This window comes from Pinus tabuliformis, chromosome 5_2, assembly GCF_031772625.1.
Source record: "Pinus tabuliformis cultivar Carrire ecotype Pingquan chromosome 5_2, CPIR1, whole genome shotgun sequence".
Taxonomy (NCBI): Eukaryota; Viridiplantae; Streptophyta; class Pinopsida; order Pinales; family Pinaceae; genus Pinus; species Pinus tabuliformis.
Genome location: NC_142306.1, coordinates 552,694,647 through 552,722,097, shown reverse-complemented (window position 1 = coordinate 552,722,097; position 27,451 = coordinate 552,694,647). Strand labels below are relative to the sequence as shown.

Genomic DNA, 27,451 nt, shown 5'->3' with positions numbered 1-27,451 from the left:
TGAAAGCGTCATAAATGAATATGCAAGACTTTTTCATTGAAAGTGAGTCACATAGAATACAGTGTGGTGTGGGCCATTTAAAGCATGTGCCATTGAATGTTATGCAAGCCAAGGATAAAACAAATCACATATAATGAATCCAACGAACCACAAGAGCGACCACTGTATAATAAAACGAACCACAAGAGCGACCACTAGGTCGAGCCACAGAAAATAAGTGATCCTTAGAGTACATTGATTCGATTCCTAGAATGTAGGAGAATAGATGCTTATTTATATTCGTCCTTATGAGCAAAAAGACATGACCATTTACATGATGAGGCCAACTTGACAAATAATAATATTATTCCTTGAATTAAATTTACATTTTAATATTTCTTTTGTTATTAAACCATGAGGCTGATTTACATTGCAAGGAAATGCAACTTCAGATTCCTTTTTAATAATATAAAAATATTTTTCTACTTGCCCAAGATTATTTGCTACATTAAATGATTAATTCTTTCTTTGGGGCAAGGAGGGTTTCCCTTTGGGGAAATTTCTCCCTGAACTCCCTCAATTTTCAACACTCCCTCTTAGCTAGGGAGGAAGTTCCATGTGTATCATAAGTCTCAACTCGAATGTATAGGTCTGTTGCATCATGTCTCATCTCATCTCATCTCACAGAGGAAGAATAATCTATAACCGATGGTAGGGGAGATCAAATAGATCCTCCAAACCCAACAAGTCTCTAGGTCAAATTTCATGACCTTCATCTCAGCTACATCAACAAGATATCCATCTCATCACATCTCGTCTCAACTTGTTTCCTTTGATCATCAGTTGAACAATGATGTCTCGATCTAAAGAAGAAGAAGAATCATAGGGGAGCTCTGGCTGCCATCCTATATCCACGAAAAAATAGGGGAGACTAATCTACCACCCTATATCCGATCGACAATAGGAAAGATATGACTTACCATGAGAGTTAAGGATCACATGTATCCTATTGTCTGTTGATCTTCCCACCTTCACCCTCAAGAATCAAGTGGTAGAACACCTGCATCCACAACCATGGGGGAGATACACACTTACCATGAGAGGTAAGGATCAAACATGCCAAAGTCTCCCACTCATTGCCCAAATGGGTGGCAATCTTGACAAGACCAACTTGTAGGTAGGATTCATACTGGGGTATACTTGGTAGGGTGAGATACACACTTACCATTTCTGGTAAGGATCAGAGACAACCCTACAATGACAATAGGGGAGATACACACTTACCATGAGGTAAGGATCAGACACACCTATTGTCCTAAGTTACCGGATCCGGCCACGGCAGGTGGAGTATTGCCGGATCCACGGATCTGAACCGGATCCGGATCCGGATACTCCAAAAAACGGCGAAAAATACGTATTTTTGAAATCGCAGATTTTTGAAACGGCTCACCTTTACCGGATACGGATCCCACCGGTGGCCGCCGGAAGCGGTGATAGGTGGCCGAAAAAGTTAAAAAAACAGATATTTTTTTAGGTTTTTGTGGTCCCGCACCGGCATATATTATATCGTTTCTTTTGTCCGCTCTACTGTTTTCTTCTGTCGCCATTCATTCGTTCCGACCGCCGGCCCCTCCTGCACAGGAATATTTGCCATTTGTTTGCGGGCTTAACTCCGGCCCCACTGCACGCAGCACCTGGTCAGGCGCCGGTTCCCCTGCACGCGGTGTTAACACAGTCGGGCAGACTGTTCACGGCAAAAGTTTAAGCGTTAACAGGTATTTACTATTAAGCGATTAATATATTATAGTTTTGAACAGGTATTAAGCGTTAATAATATATGTATCAGTGCATAGGTATTAAGCATTATGTGACTGCTGTATTATTTATGACTGTGCGTGAACAGGTATTAAGCGTTAACAGGTGCTGTATTATTTATTTCAAAACAAATAATATATATTTATTTCAGAACTAAAACTGTAATATATTTATTATATTAATGTTTTATGTTTATATGTTATTTAATATTTATATATATATATATATGTTATATTTATTTATGTTTATATGTTCGAATAGTTGTTATGTTTATTATTTAATATATATATATATATATATATATATATATATATATATATATATATGTTATATATATGTTATATTTACCGTATGTTTATTGTTCAATGTTGTTTAAACTTTAATGTTTAATATATTAAATAATTAAACTTTAATAACAGTTATAATATATATTAATATAACAGTTATTTGATTTGTTAATTTATTTAATATTTATATTTATATGTTATATTAATATAACATAATAATAACAGTTATATTAATATTTAATATATGTTATTTAAATTTTTTAAATGTATTTAATTTTTTTTAATGTATTTACAATTTAATTTTTAATTGTTTATAGATAATATTAATATATTATAATTTGATTTTTAAATGCAGTTGCAAGTAACTCTATACCATTATCATAATGGAACCATCACAAGATTCACAACATGAGCATGGTGAAGGGGAAATCATCAAAACAGATCCAAAATCTCCTCTGTGGCAGTATGTGGAGATTATTGGAAAAAATCCTGGAGGTGGTTCATTTAAATGGAAGTGCAATGAATGCCAAGATATAAAAAATGGCTCATATACTAGAGTGAAGGCCCATCTCACCGGTCAAACTAACACAGGGGTGCAAGTATGCACCGGGCCAAAAGATGCAAATGGCAAACCTGGCCAAGGTTTGAGTCCTGGAAAAATGAAATTCTATGCATCTTTGCAAGAAGCTGCTGATAGGAAACTTGCTAAGGGAAAACACCCTGTGCAAAGTTCTACAACTAGGCCTCCATTGCCATCTAGGCCTGCTGCTACATCTAATAAAAGGGCCACTCTAGGCCCTCTTGAAGCGTGTTTCAATAATCAAGGTAGAGACATCGCTGATGAACATGTAGCTCGTTGCATCTATGCAAATGGGCTAGCATTCAATTTGGTGTGTTCCCCTTACTGGCAACAAATGATTAAGGCAGTTAATGAAGCGCCAAAAGGGTACAAAAGCCCTGGATATGAAAAGGTCCGCACTACTTTGTTGGCATCAGAGAGACAATCCGTGGATAGACAGCTACAGGCAATCCGGGATACATGGGCAGAAACAGGGGTGTCCATCATTTCTGATGGATGGAGAGACCAAAGAAACCGCCCATTAATTAATGTTGTTGCAGTATGCCCCCAAGGGGCAATGTTTTTGAAGGCTGTTGATTGCAGTGGAATAGAGAAAGATGCATCTTTCATATCCACAATTCTTATTGATGCAATAGAAAGTGTGGGGCCACATAATGTTGTCCAAGTCATTACGGACAACGCACAGGTTTGTAAAGTTGCAGGTTTGATTGTGGAGGGTCGATATGATCACATCTTTTGGACTCCATGTGCAGTACATTCATTGAACCTTATGCTTGCCAAGATTGGTGAGATTGAATGGATTAATGAAATATATGTAGCATCAAAAGAAATCCAAATGTTCATAACAAATCATTCAATGTCCCAAGCCATTTATCGGGGTTTTGCAAAGTTGGAGCTACTGAAGGTAATTTTTTTAATCAATACAATTTGTATTAGAAATAATGAACTTATTTTTAATTACAAATTTATATATAGTTTCTCATTTGAGATTTGGCCTTTTGAAACTTATAGGTTGCTGAAACTCGTTTTGCCTCCCACACTCTTGTCATAAAGAGACTTGTGGAGGTGAGACAAGCACTACAAGCAATGGTCATTGACCCTCTTTGGGAATCATGGAGGACTTCCACTTCTGATAGAGGGCAAAAAATCAAGTCCATCATTCTTGATGATGCATGGTGGGACAAGGTTCAATATCTTCTACGGTTCACTGAACCAATCTTGACCTTGATCAGGGCATTTGATACAGATACACCTTGCTTGGGGGAAGTTTATGAAAACATTGATAGTATGTTGGAGAGGATAAGGGAAATTATCAGGGCAAGTGAAAATGACCCTCATGAAACATTCTATTATTTAGTGAAGGACATAGTTACAGAAAGGTGGAACAAAATGACCACGCCATTACACCTTCTGGCATATGCATTGCACCCTAAATACTATCATTCTAAAACTTTGTCTTTACCTGGTAGAGCAGCACCAAACAAAGATTCTGAAGTGGTACAAGGATACAAGACAGCCTTGAAGAAAATTTATAGAGATATGGGAGTTGCAATGGAAGTCCGCCAATAATTTGGAGAGTTTGTACAGTCTACTGGTAGCTTTTCAGATCCAGTAGCAATGGATGATCGAGGACATCTTGATCCTATTACTTGGTGGGGCTTCCATGGTGGGGATAGCATTCATCTGTCTACTCTAGCCACTAGGTTGTTATCACAGGTTGCTAGTTCCTCATCAGCTGAGAGGAATTGGAGTACATATGGCTTCATCCATTCAGTGAAGCGAGACAGGTTGGGAGCGGCAAAGGCTGAGAACCTTGCTTATGTTCATTCCAACCTCCGTCTTCTATCACATGTTGAACCAGAGTATAAAAAAGGTCCGAGCAGGATGTGGGATGTGGAGCCTGAGATCTCTGACTTGAACCTGACACTGAATGCCATGACTCACCTCAACCTACTTGAGGATATTGTTCCACCACCAGTCCAGCCTACTGATGCAACTTCCTACATTCCAGGACCCCCATCATCTATTCATGATGTAGAGTTGCAATATGTAGAAGATATAGATCCATTTGAGGATATGTAAATGTATTTACTATTATCATTCATGATATTATGAATCATGATCCTTGGACCTTTTTGTTACTTTGTATGAGGGACGACGCACCATTTCAATGTTTTAATCTTCATATTTATGATTTTATCATTCAATGTTCTAAAAATGTTTGATGGTTTCATGGAGTATTTGATTTTTTAGCTTTAAGGTGTTTTTTAAAAGTTTAAATATATATATATATATATATATATTGATTGTACGTGACATATCCTTGCCGTATCCGGATCTTAGATTTTCAAAAAACTAGCGGATCCGGATCCGGATCCGTATCCGTATCCGTATCCGAATCCTGGTAACTTAGCTATTGTCCATTAGTTCCCTCAACCCCAGGAGCTTTGCAACTCGATTCCTCTCCCTAGGAGCTCAAACAGGGGGAAGAGCATAGCTCAATGTTCTCGATCAATCGTGACCCTTTCCCTTCATCAGTGCATTCACCAGGCTTACAGCTATTAGTCTTGGTCATAGTGCATGATCCCGAGAGAAGATTGGATCAACCATTAGCTTATACGTTGCAACACAAGGATCTAATTGTCTGCATGCTCATCAATAAAAATAAGATAGAGTCCCATTACTCCTTTCTGCACCATATCCCATATATAGTGATATTTAATCTCAATGTGGTTGAACCTGTCATGGAACACAGGATTCTCTGCATGTCAAAACCCATAATATGTCACAGTATGTCATAGCCATGCCCAACATATGCCCAAACAACCCTCCAAAGAGCATTCTCAACCATACTATCTCACAACCAGCCATGCTAGCAACAATGCACACTGCCTCTCAAAGCAACAAATTTCTATGCCAGGAAATCATCTAGGAAACCAAGGAAAAACAAAGGCAACACTCAAATGTGGTCTTCCAGTCAACAACATTCTCAGAATCAGTGTATCCATAAAGTTTCAAGTATCTGGCAGTGTGTCTCAGTTCATGAATGACTACATTGTCTAGGTATCCCAATACCAGCTTTGCAACATTCCAATATACATATCCAAGCTCTATATGGCTCAAAGAACATACTACAAATCAAGAATCCATCAAAACTATATTTGAAAAGGAGGCTCTCTCAACTGCTTAGTGTAAATCATCATGCCAAGTTTTTGACATCATACTTCCCTTGACAAGGAAGTCCTCATCATCTCTCTCTTCTATTACACTTCTAATCTCAAGAACTGGATCATATTGGTTTCAAGAGTGTTGAGATGATCTTGATATTGTCATAAATCAAGTGTCAACATATAAAACAAATATCAAAGACATACCTACAACCTTAAAGCGCAGTTGGTGTTCACATCAGATGACCACCAATCTAGGTATGCCAAGACCATAGGGCTTGCTTGAGTCCATATAGGACTTTCTTCCATCTGTAATCATGAGTCTCGTTTCATGTGCCCCAAAGCCTTGAGGTAGCTCCAAGTACACTTATTCCTTGTATACATCATAGAGGAGACCAGCTTCACATACATTTGATTAGAGCATATGTCGACAGGAGCTACAATCTTCACCCTCTGAGTGCATATTCCTTATTACTGGTGAATCTAATATCGCGGAAGCATCTGACACTATTGTGTCTTGCTATCTAGAATGGTTCTTGCCTGATGGACATATAGCTTACATCATCTCATCTAACTGTTGTATTCAACCTGACAATCTACTCCCTCTGAATAGAAAGGCTCTTTAATCATAGTTATCAACCTGGGATCCTTCTTTCAAGGTCTAAGCTCTTGATCAACTTTCAAGTGCCTATTGTAATAATGGGATGGCTCTACATCCTTCTCGATCTTGACATAGATTACTCGGTCCTCACATTCATCAGATGTACCTGTTGATCACAAAACAAGAGAAAGAGCTATAAGAGTAAAGTAAATAGACATAATGAAAGTGTACGGTGTACTTGACAATGGCACGGGACTATCTTTCTTTCCTAGCCATGAGAGAGGCGTCTTCATTTTCTTGCACCACCTCCCTCTTGGAGTTTACTCTTTCAACACCAACTCCATCTTGGAGCTAACATTCCCTGCAATGCACTACATCATGATGATCCTGGAGAGGGATCTGCTTTCCTTGATCTCATCCAAGAGGTTAGTGAAACAAATAAAATACTCAAGCAGGAAGAATCGCCAATAATCGAAATCAAGAATAGTGACACAAGGAAATGACATAAGTCTTGAAGGTACTTCTTTAATGTAGATTGGAGGAGGCTCACAGCTCCTCTTGATCATGTCTCCCTCTTAGCCAGGAGGCATCACTGTCCATCAATCATATGTCAATGTGGTCTTTAGAAGAAATGCATCCTCTTGAGCATCACTTATATTCTCTTCCAGATCCTTTCAAGCCTAGTTATTAATATACAAAATAATCACTGCAACACATCATCTCCTACTGGGTAGGAAACTAGTCCAACTAGGGTTTCTCTAAGTCTGTCACAAGTACTTGAAGAACTCATTGGATTCTCACTGATCATGAGGATTTTGCATCACACTAGGGTTCATATCCAAGGCTACTTCAACGGTTTCTCTCAAACCCTAACCTTCTCTTCTAAGAACAAAGCTTCATAGGGTCTCCTTCAAACCCCAGAATTCTTTTAGGTCTTTGCCATCTTCATTTGCATCCATCATCGGTGTCTTCAAGGGGGTGTTCAAATGACTTTTCTTCAACCTAGCTCTAATACCATGTTAATTTTTCTAAGGGCTACATTTTTTGCATTACATTCACCCCATAAAAGTATAGCATCAACAACAATTATGTAGAGAGTACAATAACATCAGTAATGAAGTAGAACAGTAAGGAACAGCAGAAGAAAAGCATATATAATAAAGACACCAAGATTTAAGTCAGAGACCAAGGAAAAACCCCACAAGGGGGAAAACCCAACCAAATTCTTCTTCTATTAGATATTCATCAATTGTTCAGCTGAGATACAAAGTACAATGAGAATAAGATACAATGATCACATCAAGCCTCTTAGTGCCAAATCAAGTCAATTCACAACTTCGTTTGTGAATTGAACGATCTGATCCCTAAAGAGTTGTTGTCATATCATTATCACAAGAAACATCATCCATGACACTGTCTCTGCCATACACAAGTTCTTTGTCATCCAGGTCACTGCCATCACTGTCATGTCAAGGTCAGGTCCTCTCTCTCAATGAGATCTTAGTCATCAAGAGTATTGTCATCAAAGAGTAATTTCATTAGGTTCACTTCATTATATATCATACAAAGGGTCACTGCCATGTCAAATCCTTGTCATTATATCACTGTTATGATAGCACTGTCATATTGTCTACTAGGGTAATGACACATTGTCCACAAGAGCGATGTTATGTTACAGTCATGGCCATACGAATTCAAGTCGTTGTCATAGACATATAAATCAAAGTCGATATTATATGTATTGAAGTCACTGTAGATGACCAAATCGTTGTCATATATATATATATAAAGTCACAAGACAACGAAGCCACTGAAATACAATGTGAACTATAGAATGAAAGCAATGTCACTATAATGAAAATGAGCTTAAAGAGCAAGCCTCAGGTGAGTAACGAGAATAGATACATCGAACCATAGTGAACAATGCAAATCATTATAAAATGTGACTCCAAGTATAAAGATAAAGAATGTGATTCGTAAATAATAATCAATGCAAGACACCGTAGGAGCGAATCATAGTATAGAACTAAATCACAACAATTTAACCATAAAGAGTATAGATATGAACCAAGTCATTGTATCACAAAATATATATATGTGTGTGTAGCGAGTCTTTGCACCATAGATCAAGACATTGTAGCACAGAGCGAGTCGCTGTACATACTACGAACCACGAAGAATTGATGAGCGAGCCACCAAAGGAAGATACGAGCCATAGGGAACGAGCCATGGTATCGAACTACAAATATGTGCCACAAGAAGAATGCGAGCTATAGTTGATCTGAATTAGATCCTAAACACTCTCTAAGTTTCCACAAACTCTTTCAAGTTATGCCAAAAGATTCAAGTCTTAGAAAGACCAAGCTATCAAAAGGAATCCACGTGACAATTGCAATTGGTGATCAGCGCGGAGCAACAAGGACCCTCAGTCGAGCGCGCAGACCGTTGGCCCATGGTAACGCACGCTGGCGCAAATTGGCAAAACCAAAGGCTAATTCAAGAAACGGGGGTAGTTTCTGATACATGATTATCGCGTATCGCAAGGCGTCCCCCTCAGTGAAGGAAAGCCACGAGCACCCGGACCCGAAAAGACTATGAAATGCGGAAAAGTAATTGATTCGGCTCCGTAGCAGTTTCAACCGAGCCTCGCCTGATGCCACACATTGAGTGACATGCGTCCGGCAGAAGAGAGAGAAAACCGCTCACATCGAACGAGTAAACGTCATGCTACTTACCCGCTCGATATGGACGACGACCGTAGGATTTGGGGGGCCCAGATCAACGGTGGAGGTGCGTCCCGATAAATGACCGGATTTGACAGGGTTATAAAGCAAGATTACATGGGATTTGAAATCCAACGTGGACGATGAGTTGGCAAAAGATTCGTGTTTCGCAGGTAATCTTGGAGCAAACGGAAATAACGACTGTTCAAACATGTCCAAGAGAACTGACACACTCATCTGTTATAGAATAGGTGGCCACCTCCCTGTGAAGCATTACACAGTGATGACGACACAGAACAGGGGAATTCGAACGGACAATGGCAGAAGAACCAGAACATTGAGAAGCGGAAACGAACCGACAGAAAGCAGACTGGCTTTAAAGCCATGAACTGACAAAAGCAGAGGACACACAGAGGAGAGTTAGTTAAACGCAGAAGCTAAGAGCAGAGAACAGAGAGAAGAAGCCGAGCTGACCTGAAGGCAGCATCGAGCCAGACAGAGCCAAAGAGAGTCAGAGAGTCTGTGTACTCCAGAGAAAGCTTGAGAGGTTCAAACAAGCTCCTCGGCATAGGCCTGTCATGTATAAGCCTCGGATTGGGCTCATATCACTGTGACCAGTAAAGGTCATGTTTCAGTAAGGAGAGTTTATGTACTCCAGTCCTACTGATTCATATCTGTTAAGTGAGACTCAAATTGAGCTCATTGTTGTAAAAACTCTGCTTCGAAAACATAATAGAGAGGCCACCACTGAAGGCTGGACCAGGAGACGTAGCCCAGGAGCATTGGGTGAACTCCTTATTAAACTTGTGTTTATATGTTTTCCCTGTTATGTTTTCTCTAACTGCCTTAGTGTCTATGTATTTCGCAATCTTATCGATCCATTGCATAAAGTAACACAGGCACACCCTAGCACATGAGTCTGTAATACCTATATTAATTAACTGAGATCATTCACGAGTGATTTTAGATCAAGTGGTACCAAAGCTTTAGGTTGTTAAGATTAGACAAACGTGTGCTGGATTTTGTTGTTGAATGCTAACTAGGTCAAAGCTTAAATTAGGAGAAAAAGAGTTGGTTGAAGCTAACCCAGAAATTGGAAGACTCTATCCTAAGAAGAAAATGTCAGAAGAAAGTCCCTTGGGGTCAAACCCCCAGTTCATAGATAGTTTCTTGGCCAGGAGGTCCATGGTAGAGGAGATGTATAGGGAGTTTAAGAAAGGTAGAGATGCAAATTCATCACACTCCAAAGATAAAGGAGAACAAGAATCACTCCTCCATGACCACTCTAAAGGAAAAGGGAAAGAAGAAAACTTTCTCACACCTCCTAATAGCCCTCAAAATAAGAAGAGGACATCTTTGATTAAGTTGGATGTTAAATTTGATTTGCCTATCTATGATGGAGAGTTGAATGCAAAAACGCTGGATAATTGGATTAGAAAGATTGATATGTATTGCAGGGTGCAGAATATTGACTCAGACAGAAGTAAGATTCAGTTGGCCAACCTACGCCATAGGGGAACTGCCTTGGTATGGTGGGAAGGTCGAACACAAGCTGACATGAAGAAGCATGGTAAAACTCTATCTATCTGGAGTGAATTTGTTTCTGCAATTAAAAAGCAATTATATCCACTAGCTTATATGCAACAAGCCATGATGAGCTGGCAAACTCTTCGCCAATTGAAAGGGCAAAGTGTACAAGGTTACATTCAAGAATTTAGGAAAAGAGCTTTGATTCTAGGCATTTCTTTACACTCACCTGAAACTCTGCTGAAGTATATAGGTGGTCTACACAGTTATTTAAGACATATCATTCTCATGTTTAACCTACTAACATAGATGAGGTCTTTGTTCAAGCTACCCATTTAGAGGCTAGAGGTAAGAATGTGGTCCCAGAAGATGGGGGATCATCCAAACCCACTACAAGCAAGAATAAAGAGAAGAGAAAACAGAAATGGAAAGAGAGGAAGGCCAATGTTGTACAAAAGACAAAGTCTTCATGCACTCACTGTAAAAAGGATGGGCATGATGATGAACACCGCTGGATTTTGCACCAGGAGCTGAGACCTAAGAAGTTCGATGGCAAAAAGAAGAAGATTGTTGCAGCGATTCAAAAGGATTTGGGGTCAGACTCAAGAGATGAAACAACCATTGCAGCCACCGGTATAAAAGGTAAAAATTCATAAGCATCTACTAGTAATTTTGCACAATCCACTGATAATGAAGAAAATGAGAGGAAAAGACATGAGCTTTTTCATATTCAAGTTATTTCCAAACATCAAAAGATTGATACTTTGTTTGATAGTGGCTCACAAGTAAATTTAATTTCTGAAGCAATTGTAAAGAAGTTGGGATTACTAACTACACCTCACAAGAAGCCATATCCATTAGGTTGGTTATGTGATAAAGCACAACTACAAGTGACTAGACAATGTAAAATTAGGTTTTCTTTTGGGTCAACATTTGTAGATGAGGTTGAGTTAGATATCGTTCCTTTGGATATATGTGGCATTGTTTTAGGAAGTCCTTACTTGTATGATAGAAAAGCAATTTTCTATAGAGCAGAAAACAAGTATCAACTCGTTAAAGATGGAATCAAATATATTGTAAGAGCTCACAAACTCAAAAATAATTATACTCTCATAAACTCAGGGCAGATGAAAAGAATTGTAAATTCATACAAGCAATTTTTACTGATGGTTGTAACGGAAAAGAAACCTGACAAAACCAAAATATTTGAAGGCTGTAATGCTAAACAGCACGCTGATTTAGAAAAAGTTGTTTCAGAATATGATATACTATTCCAAGAACCTAAAAGCCTGCCACCCCGAAAGGAAATAGTACATGATATTAATTTGCAACAAGATGTTCCATTGCCTAACATCGGAATGCACAGGTTGTCTGCTTTAGAAAATGCAGAAATCAAGAAGCAGGTACAGGAGTTGCTCGAGAAAGGGTTCATAAGACCTAGCATACCACCATGTGGGTCTCCAATCATTTTAGTGAGAAAAAAAGATGGCTCATGGAGAATGTGCATTGATTACCGAGCACTGAATAAGATAACGATCAAAAATCGTTATCCCCTTCCTCGCATAGATGATCTACTAGATCAGTTGAAAGAAGTTGTTTACTTTTCCAAGTTGGACTTGCATAGTGGCTATCATCAAGTCAGAGTTGCAGAGCAAGATGCATGGAAGACTGCTTTCAAAACAACGCAAGTATTGTATGAGTCGCTGGTTATGCCTTTTGGCTTAACTAATGCTCCTGCTACTTTCATTAGAGTAATGAATGATGTACTCAAACCGTTTATTGATGATTTTGTAATTGTATATTTGGATGACATTCTTATATTTAATAAAACATGGGAGGAACATTTAAAGCATGTCAAGCAGACTCTAGATGTTTTAAAAAGAGAAAAAATTTATGTTAAACTCTCAAAATGTGAATTTGGTAAAACATCTTTGAATTATTTGGGTCACACAGTAGGGGGTGGTGAATTGAAGATAGATCCCTCTAAGGTTGCAGTGATTGTAAACTAGCCTAAACCCAAATCTACTACTGAAGTTAGAAGCTTCCTAAGGGCAGCACAATATTGGAGAAAGTTTATTGCTAAATTTTCTTTAATTGCAGCACCTTTACATGCTTTAACAGGATTGAACAAGGTGTTTCAGTGGCGAGGCAAACAGCAGAAAGCCTTCAACACCTTGAAAGAAAAAATTAGCACAGCACTAGTACTAGCACTACCTGATCTTCAAAGACCATTTGAGACTAAAACAGATGACAGTGACTATGCCATGGGAGCAGTGTTGATACAGCACGGTAAACCCATATGTTATCATTCTAAGACATTTAATTTTGCAGTAGTTAATTATCCCACATATGATAAAGAATTGTATGCATTAGTACAGAGGCAAAGAGACAGTTATACATACTGATCATCAACCACTTCAATATTTACACTCCCAAACTAAGTTGCAGCAATCAAGACACTATAGGTGGATGGGTTTCCTACAACAATTTCATTTAGTCATCAGATATAAAAAAGGGCATACCCAATAAAGTTACAGATATGTTGTCCAGACCAATCATCAATGCATCTACTATACTTAAGCATCATTCGGTATTGCATGAAAGCTACATTGAACAGTATGCTCAAGATATAGATTTTAAAGATGTATATGCAACTTTAAGTCGTGGCAAACAAGTAGAAGAATTGGATTATCATGTTAAGGACCGACTCTTGTATCATTTGGGAAAGCTATGCATTCCACAAACTGAAAGAGTAAAGATAATTCGAGAAGCACACACGTCTCTAATATCGGGTCATTTTGGTGTAAGTAAAACAGTTGCATAGCTGCAAAGATTTTGTTATTGGCCTAAAATTAATGAGACAGTTTCTAGATATGTAAGAGGGTGTACTATGTGTGTTAAAAGCAAGCCCAGCAATAGAAAACTAGGCTTATACATTCCACTACCAATACCTTCTCATCCTTGGGAAAATGTTTCCATGGACTTTGTTGGGGGGCTACCCAAATCTAGAAAAGGTCATGACTACTTATATGTTATTGTGGATAGGTCCAGTAAAATGTGTATTTTAATACCATGTAACAAACAGGTTACAGCTGCATAAATAGCAAAGTTGTTCTTTCAGCATGTATGGGTTCATTTTGGATTACCCACTTCCATTGTATATGATCGAGATTCCCGATTTATTGGGAAGTTTTGGTCGAGTCCGTGGGAACTGATGGACACCAAACTGAAGAAGAGCACAGCCTTTCATCCACAAACAGAAGTGGTCAATAGAACAGTCATCCAGTTGCTCAGAGGCTATTGCAGCAAGCATCCCAAACTTTGGGATGAACATTTATGTTATGTGCAGCATGCTTACAACCGTGCTAACATTCTTCTACACAAAGATCTCCTTTTGAGCCCTGTTTTGGTTTCACACCAAGGTCTCCTTTGGATTTTGTCCTTAGTAAAGACATAGCGGTTGATGGACACATTGATGTGGACAAGACAACCAGGTTCATCGAACAAATCCAAGAAATTCACCAGGCAGTACAAGAATAGTTGGATAAGAGCCAAGCCAAGTACAAGGCAAGGCATGACAAGCATAAGATGGAAAATAGCTTTCAAGTTGGTGATCAAGTCTGGTTGTGTATCAGCAAAGACAGAATACAAGGCGAAGGTAAGAAGCTGAAGCCAATAAGGTATGGACTTTTCAAGGTACTGGAGAAAATTGGTGAGAACGCTTTTCGCCTTGATTTACCAGCTTACATGCACATCTACTCAATCATTAATGCAAACAGCTTGAGACTATTTGAACCTTCATTGATTGAAGATCCCGAAGAGCAGAGTCAATTGCCTTCTATTGATGATCTGTTACCTGAATATCTCAATGAATTGCAGGAAGACACAGTTCTAGACAGGAAGGTGAGGACGACGCGCAGGGGGGATGTTGAGTACCTCAGGATTGGACTCAAAGGTTCAAAGCCAAGCAGTGCAAAATGGATAGAGATTGGACAAGTAAGACAGTTATACCCTCACTTAGTCAATGCTTGAAAACCAACTTTTGGTGGTCCAATAGTTTTTCAGTGGGAAGGTCGTGATCCGAATTGGATCCTAAACACTCTCTAAGTTTCCATAAACTCTTTCAAGTTATGCCAAAAGATTCAAGTCTTAGAAAGATCAAGCTATCAAAAGGAATCCTCATGACAGTTGCAATTGGTGATCAGCGCAGAGCAACGAGAACCCTCAGTCAAGCGCGCAGACCATTGGCCCGTGGTAATGCGCGCTGGCGCAAATTGGCAAAACCAGAGGCTAATTCAAGAAATGGAGGTGGTTTGGTAAAGGAAGGCCCCGAGCGCCCGGACCCGAAAAGACTATGAAATGTGGAAAAGTAATTGATTGGGTTCCATAGAGCGGGATTCCACAAAACCGGCAAGATATCGGAAGGCCTCGAGGCGGTAAGCAGTTTCAACCAAGCCTCGCCCGATGCCACTCATTGAGTGAAACGCGTCCAGCAGAAGAGAGAGAAAACCGCTCACATCGGACGGGTAAATGTCATGCTACTTACCCGCCTGATATGGACGACGACCGTAGGATTTGGGGGGCCCAGATCAACGATGGAGGCGCGTCCCGATAAATGACCGAATTTGACAGGGTTATAAAGCAAGATTACATGGGATTTGAAGTCCAACGAGGATGATGAGTTGGCAAAAGATTTGTGTTTCGTGAGTAATCTTGGAGCAAACGGAAATAACGACCGTTCAAACATGTCCAAGAGAACTGACACACTCATCCATTACAGAATAGGTGGCCACCTCCCTGTGAAGCGTTACACGGTGATGACAACGCAGAACAGGGGAATTCGAATGGACAGCAGCAGAAGAACCAGAACGCCGGGAAGCGGAAACGAACCGACAGAAAGCAAACTGGCTTTAAAGCCATGAACTTACAGAAGCATAGCACAAGAGACACACAGAGGAGAGTTAGTTAAACGCAGAAGCTAAGAGCAGAGAACAGAGAGAAGAAGCAGAGCTGACCTGCAGGTAGCATCGAGCCAGACAGAGCTAGAGAGAGTCAGAGAGTTTGTGTACTCCAGAGAAAGCTTGAGAGGTTCAAGCGAGCTCCTCAGCATAGGCCTGTCATGTATAAGCCTCGGATTGGGCTCATACTACTTTGACCAGTAAAGGTCATGTTTCAGTAAGGAGAGTCTATGTGCTCTAGTCCTACTGATTCATATCTGTTAAGTGAGACTCAAATTGAGCTCACTGTTGTAAAAACTCTGCTTCGAAAACATAATAGAGAGGCCACCACTGAAGGCTGACGTGAAGACGTAGCCTAGGAGCATTGGGTGAACTCCTTATTAAACTTGTTGTGTTTATATGTTTTGCCTGTTATGTTTTCTCTAATTGCCTCAGTGTCTATGTATTTCGCAATCTTATCGATCCATTGCATTAAGTAACATAGGCACACCCCAGCACGAGTCTGTAATACCTATATTAATTAACTGAGATCATTCACGAGTGATTTCAGATCAATAGTGGAGCCTTTGAAATATATCAAGTTTGAGCCTCATTGTAACAGATACAATCCAATATGTATTTCGAACCACAGAAACATATGCAAATCACTGAGCCACTTTGTTATGTGAGCCATCCATCCACTGTGAAAGCCTCATAAATGAATATGCAAGACTCTATCATTGAATGAGAGTCACATAAAACAGAGTGTAGTGTGAGCCATTTGAAACACATGCCATAGAATGCTATGCAAGCCAAGGATGAAACAAATCACATATAATGAATCCAACGAACCACAAGAGCGACCACTGTATAATAAAACGAACATTAGAGATAACTAGGACGAGCCACAAAAAATAAGTGATCCTCATAGTACATTGATTCGATGCCCAGAATGTAGGAGAATAGGTGCATATTTATATTCGTCCTTGTGAGCGAAAAGACAACCATTTACATGATGAGGCCGACTCGACAAATATTAATATTATTACTAGAATTAAATTTACATTTTACTATTTCCTTTGCTATTAAACCATGAGGCCGATTTGCATTGGAGGGAAATGCAAATTCAGATTCCTTTTTGATATTATAAAAATATTTTTCTACTTGCCCAAGAGTATTTGCCACATTAAATAATTATTTCTTTCTTTGGCGCAAGGAGGGTTTCCCAATGGGTAAATTTCTCCTTGAGCTGCCTCTATTTTTAACAATTGCAAAAGATCGAAAATTTTAGACCCCCATTTCTGTAGCGGGACCATAGAGACTGGGTCATCACAGTAACTACCTCCATCTAACCTTCGTTTTGGGTCGGGATTAGAAGCAGGTACGTTAGAGCTACAACGTTTTGGTATTAAGCATCAACAAACTGGAGGCCAATATGTACCTATGGGATGTCAACCAAAAATCTTTACCAGAAAGAGCCACATAAAGAAGGGAAACATTAAACCAAAATGATGGGCCAGTTATAATTCAGAATCATTTCAAAAGAAAGGGGTTACTCTCAAACAAATATTCCCTAGAACTCAATCTCTATGACCCTAGAGTTTCGTTATGTCAATCTTTGAAGGCTTGCATGAAAATGAATATTCTCATGTTACCAATCAAATAAATCTGATTCTAGCAACACATATAACATATATAAATCGCGTAAGCAGATAGCCCTGAACAAAAGTAAAATCACATAAGGATTATAAAGGAGTATCCACCTTAGGATTAGTCATCCAGTTGGAATCAAACCCCACTAATGTAGATATACAAGCCAAGGCAGCTGAGACAAAACACGCTATCTAAATGTCTGATATCCGAAAAGAAACGGACAAAAATTAGAGATACTCTGCATTAGGAAAAAGGTAGGCAGTTCTTCAAAAATCTAAAAGATAAACAAGGGGGAAAAAATCTTAGCCACAATTACCATAAACACATGTATGACTCGCGTAGTCACCAAGTACACTAAGTGTATGAGTGAACTATGGGTATGGTAATTATGATATCTATGCAAGCAAATATAGGTAGACTCTCCCTAATTTAGTATTGTCGTTGAGTTTGCAGAGTACTTTGTGATTTTCCAGTCCTTGTGCAACTCCCAAGAGAACGAATTAGCCACCCAAGCAAGTAGTCAACATAAAACTTAATGAATCTCAAGCCTGTGTCTAACTACCTCCTCTTCTTAGGTGAATACTACAAGAGCAGATCCATAAATAGTCACAACAAGACTTGATGAATCTCAAGACTCTTTGCCTAACAACCTCCTCTCCCTAGGAGAATACCAAAAGGACACATCTCCAAGGGTACGGGTAGGGGATGCATACCTTGCATTTCCTGCGCCTTGGGAACAAGAAAACACCTAGAAACATCCTCTGCAAAAGGAATCCCCTATCTGTTGGCCCCTGGGAACGTCCCAAGGACCAGAATTCCCAGTGCCAGGGAAACATTAGAAGCTCCCTTCTCAAGGCTAGGGACAGCTAGACGTTCAACATTTACAAGAAATCTCTTATGAACTTACATTTTTTGCAGATGCCAATTTTTTCATCACTAGTTCAAGGGGGCCTCGTTTTGGTTTATGACAAGCCCTCCAGCCTCATCTCAGTAAAGGGTATGGTTTTTTGGCCCTCATCAAGAAACAGTGTTTCCAAGGACAGTTTCTGGACTTCTTGACCAAACTCTATCTCATGGAGGTTATTATCAGACCCACAGTTCTCATTGGCTCCGAGAATTGGGAACCGAGCTTGTTGCAGGCAGACTAAACTAGGTTGGAGAGTGTATAGACCTTGCTTCTAAAGCACATCATCTGATGTAAGCAGACAGTTCCACAGCCCATCATTTAGGCAGAGTCCAGAGCCCACCCTTTTAGCGTCGAGGTCTTGCATGTTTTCGTTCCTCCATAGATTATGATCCCTCAAAGACTCTACCACATAGAGAGGTGTATCCATATCTTGCACTTTTCCCCTCAAACATTCTAGCTTCAGATACTTCTTTAAGCCAGACACGAGGTTGGTTCTCAAAGGCGTCTCGGCTTCTTCAGTCAATCACTCTCTCTCGAAAGTGCCTTCCCTTGCTGAAATTCTTCCTTGATGTGGTGTGACATCTCTTACCGCCTAGATAGACATTGAAGAAAATAGTTATCAGAGAGGATTAGGGCGATTTCTCTTACTTTGATAACTGCATGTGATGTTCTTTTAATTAACTTGATGTACTTGTATTTAATTTTTTCTTTCTCTTGACTATTATTGTGTTCTTAGCATCAAACAACTACCAAACTATGAAGATCAATGAGATGAGACGACACAAAATGTAGGTTGCTAGCCAGGGCCAAAACCTCTCCTCTTGAGAGGAAAACCCACAAGAATTCTTCTCTTCTTATAGAATCTTCAAATGACGAATTCCAAGACCTATGATCCAAGACCAAGACCCATTGAAGGCCAAGTCAAGCCTCTTCTTGATGAGCTTCTCTTCCACAAATTCAACACCATTCAAACTTGCTTTAATATTTCAGATTTCGGCCTCTCTTCAGAATTTCAAATTTTTCAGTTTTGCAACTTTTGGGCCTCCTACAATTACTGCAACTTCACACATGTGGGTAGTTTAGTGGCTAAAATTGCCTTCTCTCTCCTTCGCTTGATGTGCTTCCTCTTCCGTGTTAACTCGGCTTCCTTCATTGACTTTCTTACTCTCAATTTTCGGCTTCTTTCGAGGAGTCTGCCATTCAGTGTTCTTGCAGTCACAATGATGTCCTAATCTCGCACATGTGAAGGATGATGGCCCACAAATAGTCCTCAAATACTTCGCTTTCTTCTTCCTTTTATTCTCCTTCTCTTCGCTAGGTACTCCTTATCTTTCTTGTGCTTCTACGAACTTCTTGGATACTCTTTTAATGAGGTCAAGTTCTCCCTTATATATAGCATTCTCTTGATTATTATGGTGTTCTTATCATCAAACAGCTACCAAGCTATGAAGATCAATGAGACAAGAGGACACAAAATGTAGGTTGCTAGCCAGGGCCAAAACCTCTCCTCTTAAGAGGAAAACCCACAAGAATTCTTCTCTTCTTATAGAATCTTCAAATGACGAATTCCAAGACCAAGACCCATCCAAGGTCAAGTCAAACCTCTTCTTGATGAGCTTTTCTTCCACAAAGTCAACGTCAGCCAAACTTGCTTTAATACTTCAAATTTCGGCCTCTCTTCAAAATTTGAGATTTTCTAGTTTTGCAACTTTTTGGCACCTACAATTCCTCAACTTCACACGTGTGGGTAGTTTAGTGGCTGAAATGGCCTTCTCCCTCGTTCGCTTGATGTGCTTCCTCCTCCTTGTTAACTAGGCTTCCTTCATTGACTTTCTTGCTCTCAATTTCCAACTTCTTTTCTTTTGAGGAGTCTGCCATTCAGTCTTCCTGCAGTCACAATGATGCCCTAATCTTGCACGTGTGAAGGATGACGGCCCAAAAACAATCCTCAAATACTTCGCTTTCTTCTTCCTTTTATTCTCCTTCTCTTCGCCAGGTATTCCTTGTCTTTCTTGTTCTTCTACAAACTTCTTGGATACTCTTTTGATAAGGTCGAGTTCTCCCTTATATATAGGCTTCACATGGAGGTTGAATAGCACTTATGAGGCTGACATGTCATCCCTTGAAGGCCAACTTGTTGCAACTAGGCTGACTTGATCTTGGAGGGTATTTATGACTCAAATTGACTTACATAAATTTTCTTTACATGATACAAAGTGCCCAATGGAGTTGTTCATATATGACAATGAGTCAATTGACTTCTTGCCTTAATGACAAACCCTAGAAGCACTCAATAGGTGCTTGACCTATAAATAAATTGACCTTGAGCATGAAACTCGTGCTACAAAATAATAATAATAATAATTTTTCTTTATTTTTGCAATATACAAAAATCAAGAGTACATTTCATATTTATGAAGATCGAACCTAGTTACCTATTTCAACAATAAGTTCTTAATACAAACAGACCATAATAGCCTTCAACACCTCCTCCAGCACAAAACACTTTCTACAGAATAACAAAAATGGATCGAAAAAATTGCCACCTTCGACATGGATATATTACATAAAAATGGGAAAGACAACGTACTAGGAGAAGCTCTGTCCAAAAAAGACGAAGAATTGTCATTACTTGCAATTTTAGTTGTAGTTCCAAAATGGCTTAATGAAATTCGAATTGAGTATGCAAAAGACCCATAAACGAGGGTTATAATCAATAACCCTCCTCATAATTCAAAATCTGAATGGAAAACGATATTTTGCGGTACAAGGGAAGAATTTACCTAGGCCCAAATTCCAAATATAAAACAAAGTTCTCAAGGAGTCCCATGCTTCACTGTCAGCAGCACATGTAGGTTTCTTTAAAACCTATTACAATGCACGCCCATCATTTTTTTGGAAAGGGATGAGTAATGAAATTCAAAGATATGTAGCAGAGTGTGATCAATCCCACATAAAAGAGAATGAGAACAATATGACACCTGGTCTGCTCCATCCCTTAAATATTCCAAAGCAAAAGTGGGAAGGAATCTCAATGGATTTCATCGAAGGGTTCCTCGTGTCTGATGGCAAAGACAAAATTCTCATAGTAGTCGATAGACTCACTAAGTATGCACACTTCATAGTAATGAAAAAATTAGACACATAAAAATAAATCGCGGAGATATTTTGCAAGAACGTCTACAAACTACATGGGTTTCCCAAAGTCATTGTTAGCGATAGAGACGCCAAATTCAAAGGAAAATTCTAGAAGGAATTTTTGAAACATATAGGAACCTACCTCAACATGAGTTTAGCATACCATCTTCAAACAAACAATCAAACAAAAGTCGTCAATAAATGTTTAGAAGCCTACCTACATTGTTATGCAATAGACAAACAAAATAAGTGGGCTCAATGGTTACATCTCGTCAAATGGTGGTAAAATTCCACTTACCACACATCAATGAGAATGACTCAATTTCAAGGTTTGTATGGTTATGAACCTCGTAAATGGAAGGATTGTGCCATTATCAAGACAAAACATCCAACGGTTAAAGATCAGTTAGAAGAAACCCAAAAAGTCTTCCAAGCACTAAAGGAAAATCTAAATATTGCAAGAAATCGTATGAAGCAGCAAGATAACCAAAATAGAACAGAAAGAGAATTTGAAGTTGGGGAATGGGTATTTGTTAAACTTCATCCTTGCAAGCAATTGTTCTTAAAACAAAAGGGAAAATACAAATTGGCACCAAAGCTCTATAGACCATACCAGATTAACAAAAAGATCAGCCAAGTAACATACAACTTAAGCCTTCCTGATAAATGTCGTGTTCACGTCTTCCATGCATTTTACCTTAAAAAGGCACTTGCAAAACACCAAGTGGCACAGACAACACTTTCGACATTAGATGACAATGGGAAGGTCATTTTAGAACCAAAAGGAGTCATCACCGTCAGGGAAAAAATGTTGCAATCACGAGTAATCAAAGAATACCTTATTAAGTGGAAGGACCTACCAGAAGAAGAAGCCTAATGGGAGACCGAAGCATTCCGTTAGCAACATCCTTCGTTACCTATGCTTTGAGGACAAAGCATTCTTTCGAGAGGAAGGCAATGTTATGTATAAATTTATTGTATAAATGTATTTAACTTAATTCCTAAACTAAGGGGCACGATCAAAGATCATGCCCCCTCATGTAATAGCTCCTGGCTGTATATAAGCTAGGGACTTCCACCATTGTAATCATCATCAAGTTATATATATATATATATATTTTCTCTATCAAATACCGAGCATTTATGCTCCGGAGTCTATCCTCCTAACCACCTTTGTCAGTATAATGCCTTGTTAAGCATAATAGGAAGACCAAAAGGTCCAAACCAATAAACTGAGCTAGTTGTTAAACACCTCTCTACAAAAGAAGTTTTCACCAATTGTGAAAGCACTGATATTTATTAATAATTTATTTAACTTAATTCCTAAACTAAGGGGCACGATCAAAGATCTTGCGCCCTCATGCAATGGCTCATGGGTTGTATTTAAGCTAGGGCCTTCCACCATTGTAATCATCATCAAGTTATATATATATATATATATATATATATATATCAAATATTGAGCATTTACGCTCGAGAGTCTATCCTCCAAACCACCTTTGTCAGTGTAATGCCTTGTTAAGCATAATAGGATATCAATTGTCTTATCAAAGTACTAAAGAATAATGTCCAAAGGACCCTTGCATATTTTGGATCAAGGATACAGCATCTTGCTTGCTCGAGGAAGGCTCTAATCTTGTTTTGAGGGTGAAGCAATGCAGAAAAGGGAGACTTGTTATAAAACTCCACATACAAGATTATAACTATTATAATACATTAAATAATTAATATTTCTAATATGGAAGGTCACAACCCTAATATCACAACCATATAATAAAGGGTACATCCAAGGTTGCATGGAGTCGACGAGTTTCTGAGTGTGAGATTGTCAGGAGCATCATTTTCCAAAATCCCTCAACTCTCTCGGTATGAATGCCTAGGTAAGATTGATCCTTTCATTAGTAGTTTTCACTTGGCCCCGCTTTCGCGAGCTCTACTTGCTTAACCAACCTATAGTTACTCACCCCACTTAGGAATCCCCAAGCTTACTGCGCGTTGGGCGAAGCTCCCAATAGAGCTGTTGGACCGACATTCGACAAATAGAGAGAGCATCTTGTACGGGTGTTTGACAATTACTGATATATTCCGTACTTGGGTACCACTATTTTAAATTTTTACCTTATGCCAACTTGCCTTTATTTCATTGTTTTCTACTCTTATCACCTCACTTGTTCTTGTTATATATATATATATATAGAGAGAGAGAGATTATATTGCATTTATATTCATAAAAAAATATCTAGAATACCAAATCAGTTGCAGAATATATGAAAATGTGCATATGTACAACAATGGATATCCATTCATAGTACATTAATCATTAATCATTCAAGCATCGACCATGAAGAACCTATGCTCTATCAATTACAAGCAAATATACAAATTTTTAGGCCATATAATAGAAAGTAGACCATTAACTTATGGAATGAAATAGGTTATCTACAACTGCCAACAATAACATGACCAAATAGTTATATTTACAACTATTAGGCCATTTACACAGCCAAATATGAAGACCAAAAGGACCAAACCAATAAACTGAGCTAGACGTTAAACACCTCTCTACAAAAGAAGTGTTCACCAATTGTGAAAGCACCAATTTTGAAAAATGTTCTAGTTGTGGGTTAGCACCGCCATGCATGCTCCACCATTGCTTAGAACGAGGTCCTCATCATTAGTTCAATCCTTCATTCCTTTCCTTTCGTCTAGTCTTTGCCTCTACCTCGATCCTCTAGGGACATCAGTCGACACCAGCCAATTTTGATGAAACTGCCTTTAATCCAAATTTTAAAATACAGAAGAAAAAGCTTAACATGCCTAATCAATGATTTTGGTTTCAATGAAGCATACATTTCTGCCAAGGCCAGGACAAAAGAGTTCAACAATCAACACCAGCAACATTGGGGTACATCCCATTGATCTTGAAATCCTGATAACTGTTACATCTGCTAAATTTTGAATGGGATACAAAATTTTATTTCCTCCATATGAAGTCCGATGAGATTGGAACCACTCTCAAACATCCTAAAGCAATCAATTGTAATGTTAAAAATTTAAGTAAAAGGATACTTCAAGAATTTAACATTACCATTAAGGAGATTCCAGACGTGCTCCTGCTCAGAGCACAGTTTCAAGGCTGGGAACAAAGGGGGCTGAGGGAATGGTTCCTACAACGCCGGGTACATCACATGTATATAAATGGCCAAACCATTTGCACCATTCACCATCCCTTATAAGTTGTATATTTTTTTAAACCATTTGATCGATATTGCTGTGTCTTGATAATTGAACTCCTTTATGAGTGCCTATAGCTGCCATTGGGTACACTACATTTAATTTTTAAAGCCTGAAAGCATGTGGGCACTCATCCTTCAAACATGTAATTATAACCATTACTATGGAGACTTGAATAGACAACATAATGATGATTGATTGCTACATTTAATTGTGCTTACAGATGACTAGCATAAGTACATAACAGGTATTTTTGCTGGACACTAAGAGTGCCTTTGATTCATAAGCACAAGTCTACTTCGACATCTAACTGGAAAGGATATGTGCACAATGAATGCACATATAGACAGGAAATAGACCAATAACAAAGACATGTATTTTCGTTATTTCATTTACCAAAAGACTTTACATTATACTGTAGAAATAAAAAAATTGGTCAATACCTTTCTCATCAAATGTCAGAAATATTTACTGACCTTCAACAGCCAAAACAGATTTTGCATCTAGATACTAACACTGATGAGTTGTAATCATAGCTTACCCAAATCTTTCCTGGCCTGTTCTGTTTTGCCTTGTTCCTGCAACCTCATATATCGTTCATGAGCCTTTTGTTTTTCTAACTCTTCCCTGCGTAGTATAAGCAGAAACTGTCATTCCAAAACTGGTACATAAGCATCATAAGAGCACACAAAAACAGGAAGGTTAAAAACATCACATTTTCAACAGAATACAAATAAATAGATTTATAAAAATTACAAACTGGTGTGCATTAGCAGCAGTGGCTTATCTAGGTTATTCTTTTACACAGATGAAAAAAATAAATTTCTCTAATCCTTCAATCACTGTTCTACCTTTAGCTTATAGGCTCCTTAATGGACAGTTGCTCTCTACACAAGGAGTACCTATCAGTTTTGAGCTTTAGTGACACCAACGTTTTATTTCAAGTACTTATTCATTCTACAGTTTATCTCAATCATTCCACAATTCTCCAGCCATTATCCCTGTCCTCCTAATCCTTTAAAGTCAATGAGCTTATTGTTGAGAGCTGAGATTAAGCCTGTGAAAGAGAACCCGTTTCTTGTGTCCATTCAATGGACTCCTCTGTTGGGTGGAGATTTTATGCTATTGCCTAAGGTTGGGAGTCAAAACGCTTACCAGTAGCTACTTGGTTCTCTGGAGCTATTCTAAAAAAAACTTCATTACTCTCATGCCTATCGCTACTTTATTTGCGTCAATTTTTATATCGAAGTTAAACTAATGACAGAGATCTGCAATATGTTTGTAAAATAGCTTTCAGTTAGAATTTTTGCACATATGGCTTCAATTCTGCATTATCTCTGTTAGGACTAGCTTAGTTAGAAAATTTGAATGTGTTTGTTGTAGGAAAGCTCATCCAGAATTTCTGCTACCATCATGAGCAATTTGGGTATTTATGTATCAAACTTTTTGATAGACGCATTGTATATTTGGCATGTTTTGTAGCAATGTATGAACAGAATCCTATATTTCTGCAGTCATGTAGATTATTGGGGGTGAGATATTAAGTTTTATGTGCCCCATTCTCTCGACAGAGATACGAAGGGACTGAGTGGGTACACCACAGATGTTATCAGAGCAAAAGTTACAGAACTGTTACCTCTGGAGATAAATTTCTAGAGCTCCAGTTGCAATACTGAGGACTTTCGGGGTTTTCAAAGTTCAAACAACAGCTTTTCAACTGTTGATCATATGAGAGTGTTGGTTACAGTATCAGAGAACTGCATCTTTAAAGTTAACTAAAAATTGCTTAGCAGAGACTCGAGAATCTTATTTTTTGAAGATAAAGTGGTCATGCCTTTTCAATGTCAACCAGTAGAGTGGTTTTCCAGAAAAACCACCAAATGTTGAAGATGTTTCTCCAAGTGAAGCATGGATCAGGATTCCACGGTTTTGCTAATCAAAGCAGAGTGCTGAAAACCCCCCAAAAACACATAACAGGAAGAATATTTAAAACAATACAAATAAAGAATCTCCTCCGCAAAGTAGATTCAATCATTCTTCTTCTCTCCGTAGTCAAAATGAAGTTGGAGTGACGTTCTGGTCTGGACAAAAGTTGGACACATTGAGAAGATGGAGTCCTGTGTGTAGAAAACTTCACTTGGAAGCAGCTGTAAGTAAAGGACTGAGTCTGTGAAGGAGGCAAAGTATTGTGAATGAAGAAGGCAGAATCCAGTAGCGTAAAGATGGCAGTGTCCAGTTAAAGTTTCCATCACAAAATCCAAGTGTTAAAAACGAATTAGAAAGGCGGATTCATTTAATGCACAAGCTAAGAAACCGGATTTGCTCAAAACCCCTGCCGTGTCCCGAATCCCATGAATCAGACACGATTCGCTGGGACACGTGTCCTCTGAGCGTGTCTGCCTTGTGGGATTCGACAGACACGTGAATCCTGAGCGTGCCCAGTGTGTCCAAATTTCGGGACAAGTGTCCCCTGGAAATACGTGCCGCAAGGCCCATAAAGCACGGTTTTGGCTTATTTCTCCCTCATTATTTTGTCTCTCTTGCTTGTGGATGTGTGGGAGCAACTAGCAAAGGGTTTGGGAGCATTTTGGAGGCGATTCAAGCAACAAGTGCATTTTTCTTCTATTTTTTTTGCATTTTTATTACAGCAGTTTGCATGTGCATTTTTCTTACGAGTTTGTGCATTTTTTTCTTTCTTTTTACAGCGTTATGTTGAGAAATCTAGGGCATAGCAATTAGGTGATTTCTCTATGTTAGATAACTGCTCGTGAATGCTTTTTACTTCTTAGAATAGGATCTTCTTTTAATCAGGTTATTATAGTGCTCTTCTTCATCAAACATCTACCAATGCATAAACTATAAAGAGACAAGAGGCACAAGATGTGGGCGGTCAGCCAGGGCCA

At 38.8% G+C, this 27,451-nt stretch overlaps 1 protein-coding gene across 1 annotated transcript in view; it reads right to left on the bottom strand.

Moving 5' to 3' along the window:
- LOC149160144 (uncharacterized) overlaps positions 1 to 27,451 on the bottom strand; it is a 92,560-nt gene that overhangs the window by 10,404 nt on the left and 54,705 nt on the right. The window contains exon 6 of the mRNA XM_089436637.1: positions 25,090 to 25,175. Coding sequence (XP_089292763.1) covers positions 25,090 to 25,175 — 86 coding nt within the window. The remainder of the gene's footprint in view (positions 1 to 25,089; positions 25,176 to 27,451) is intronic.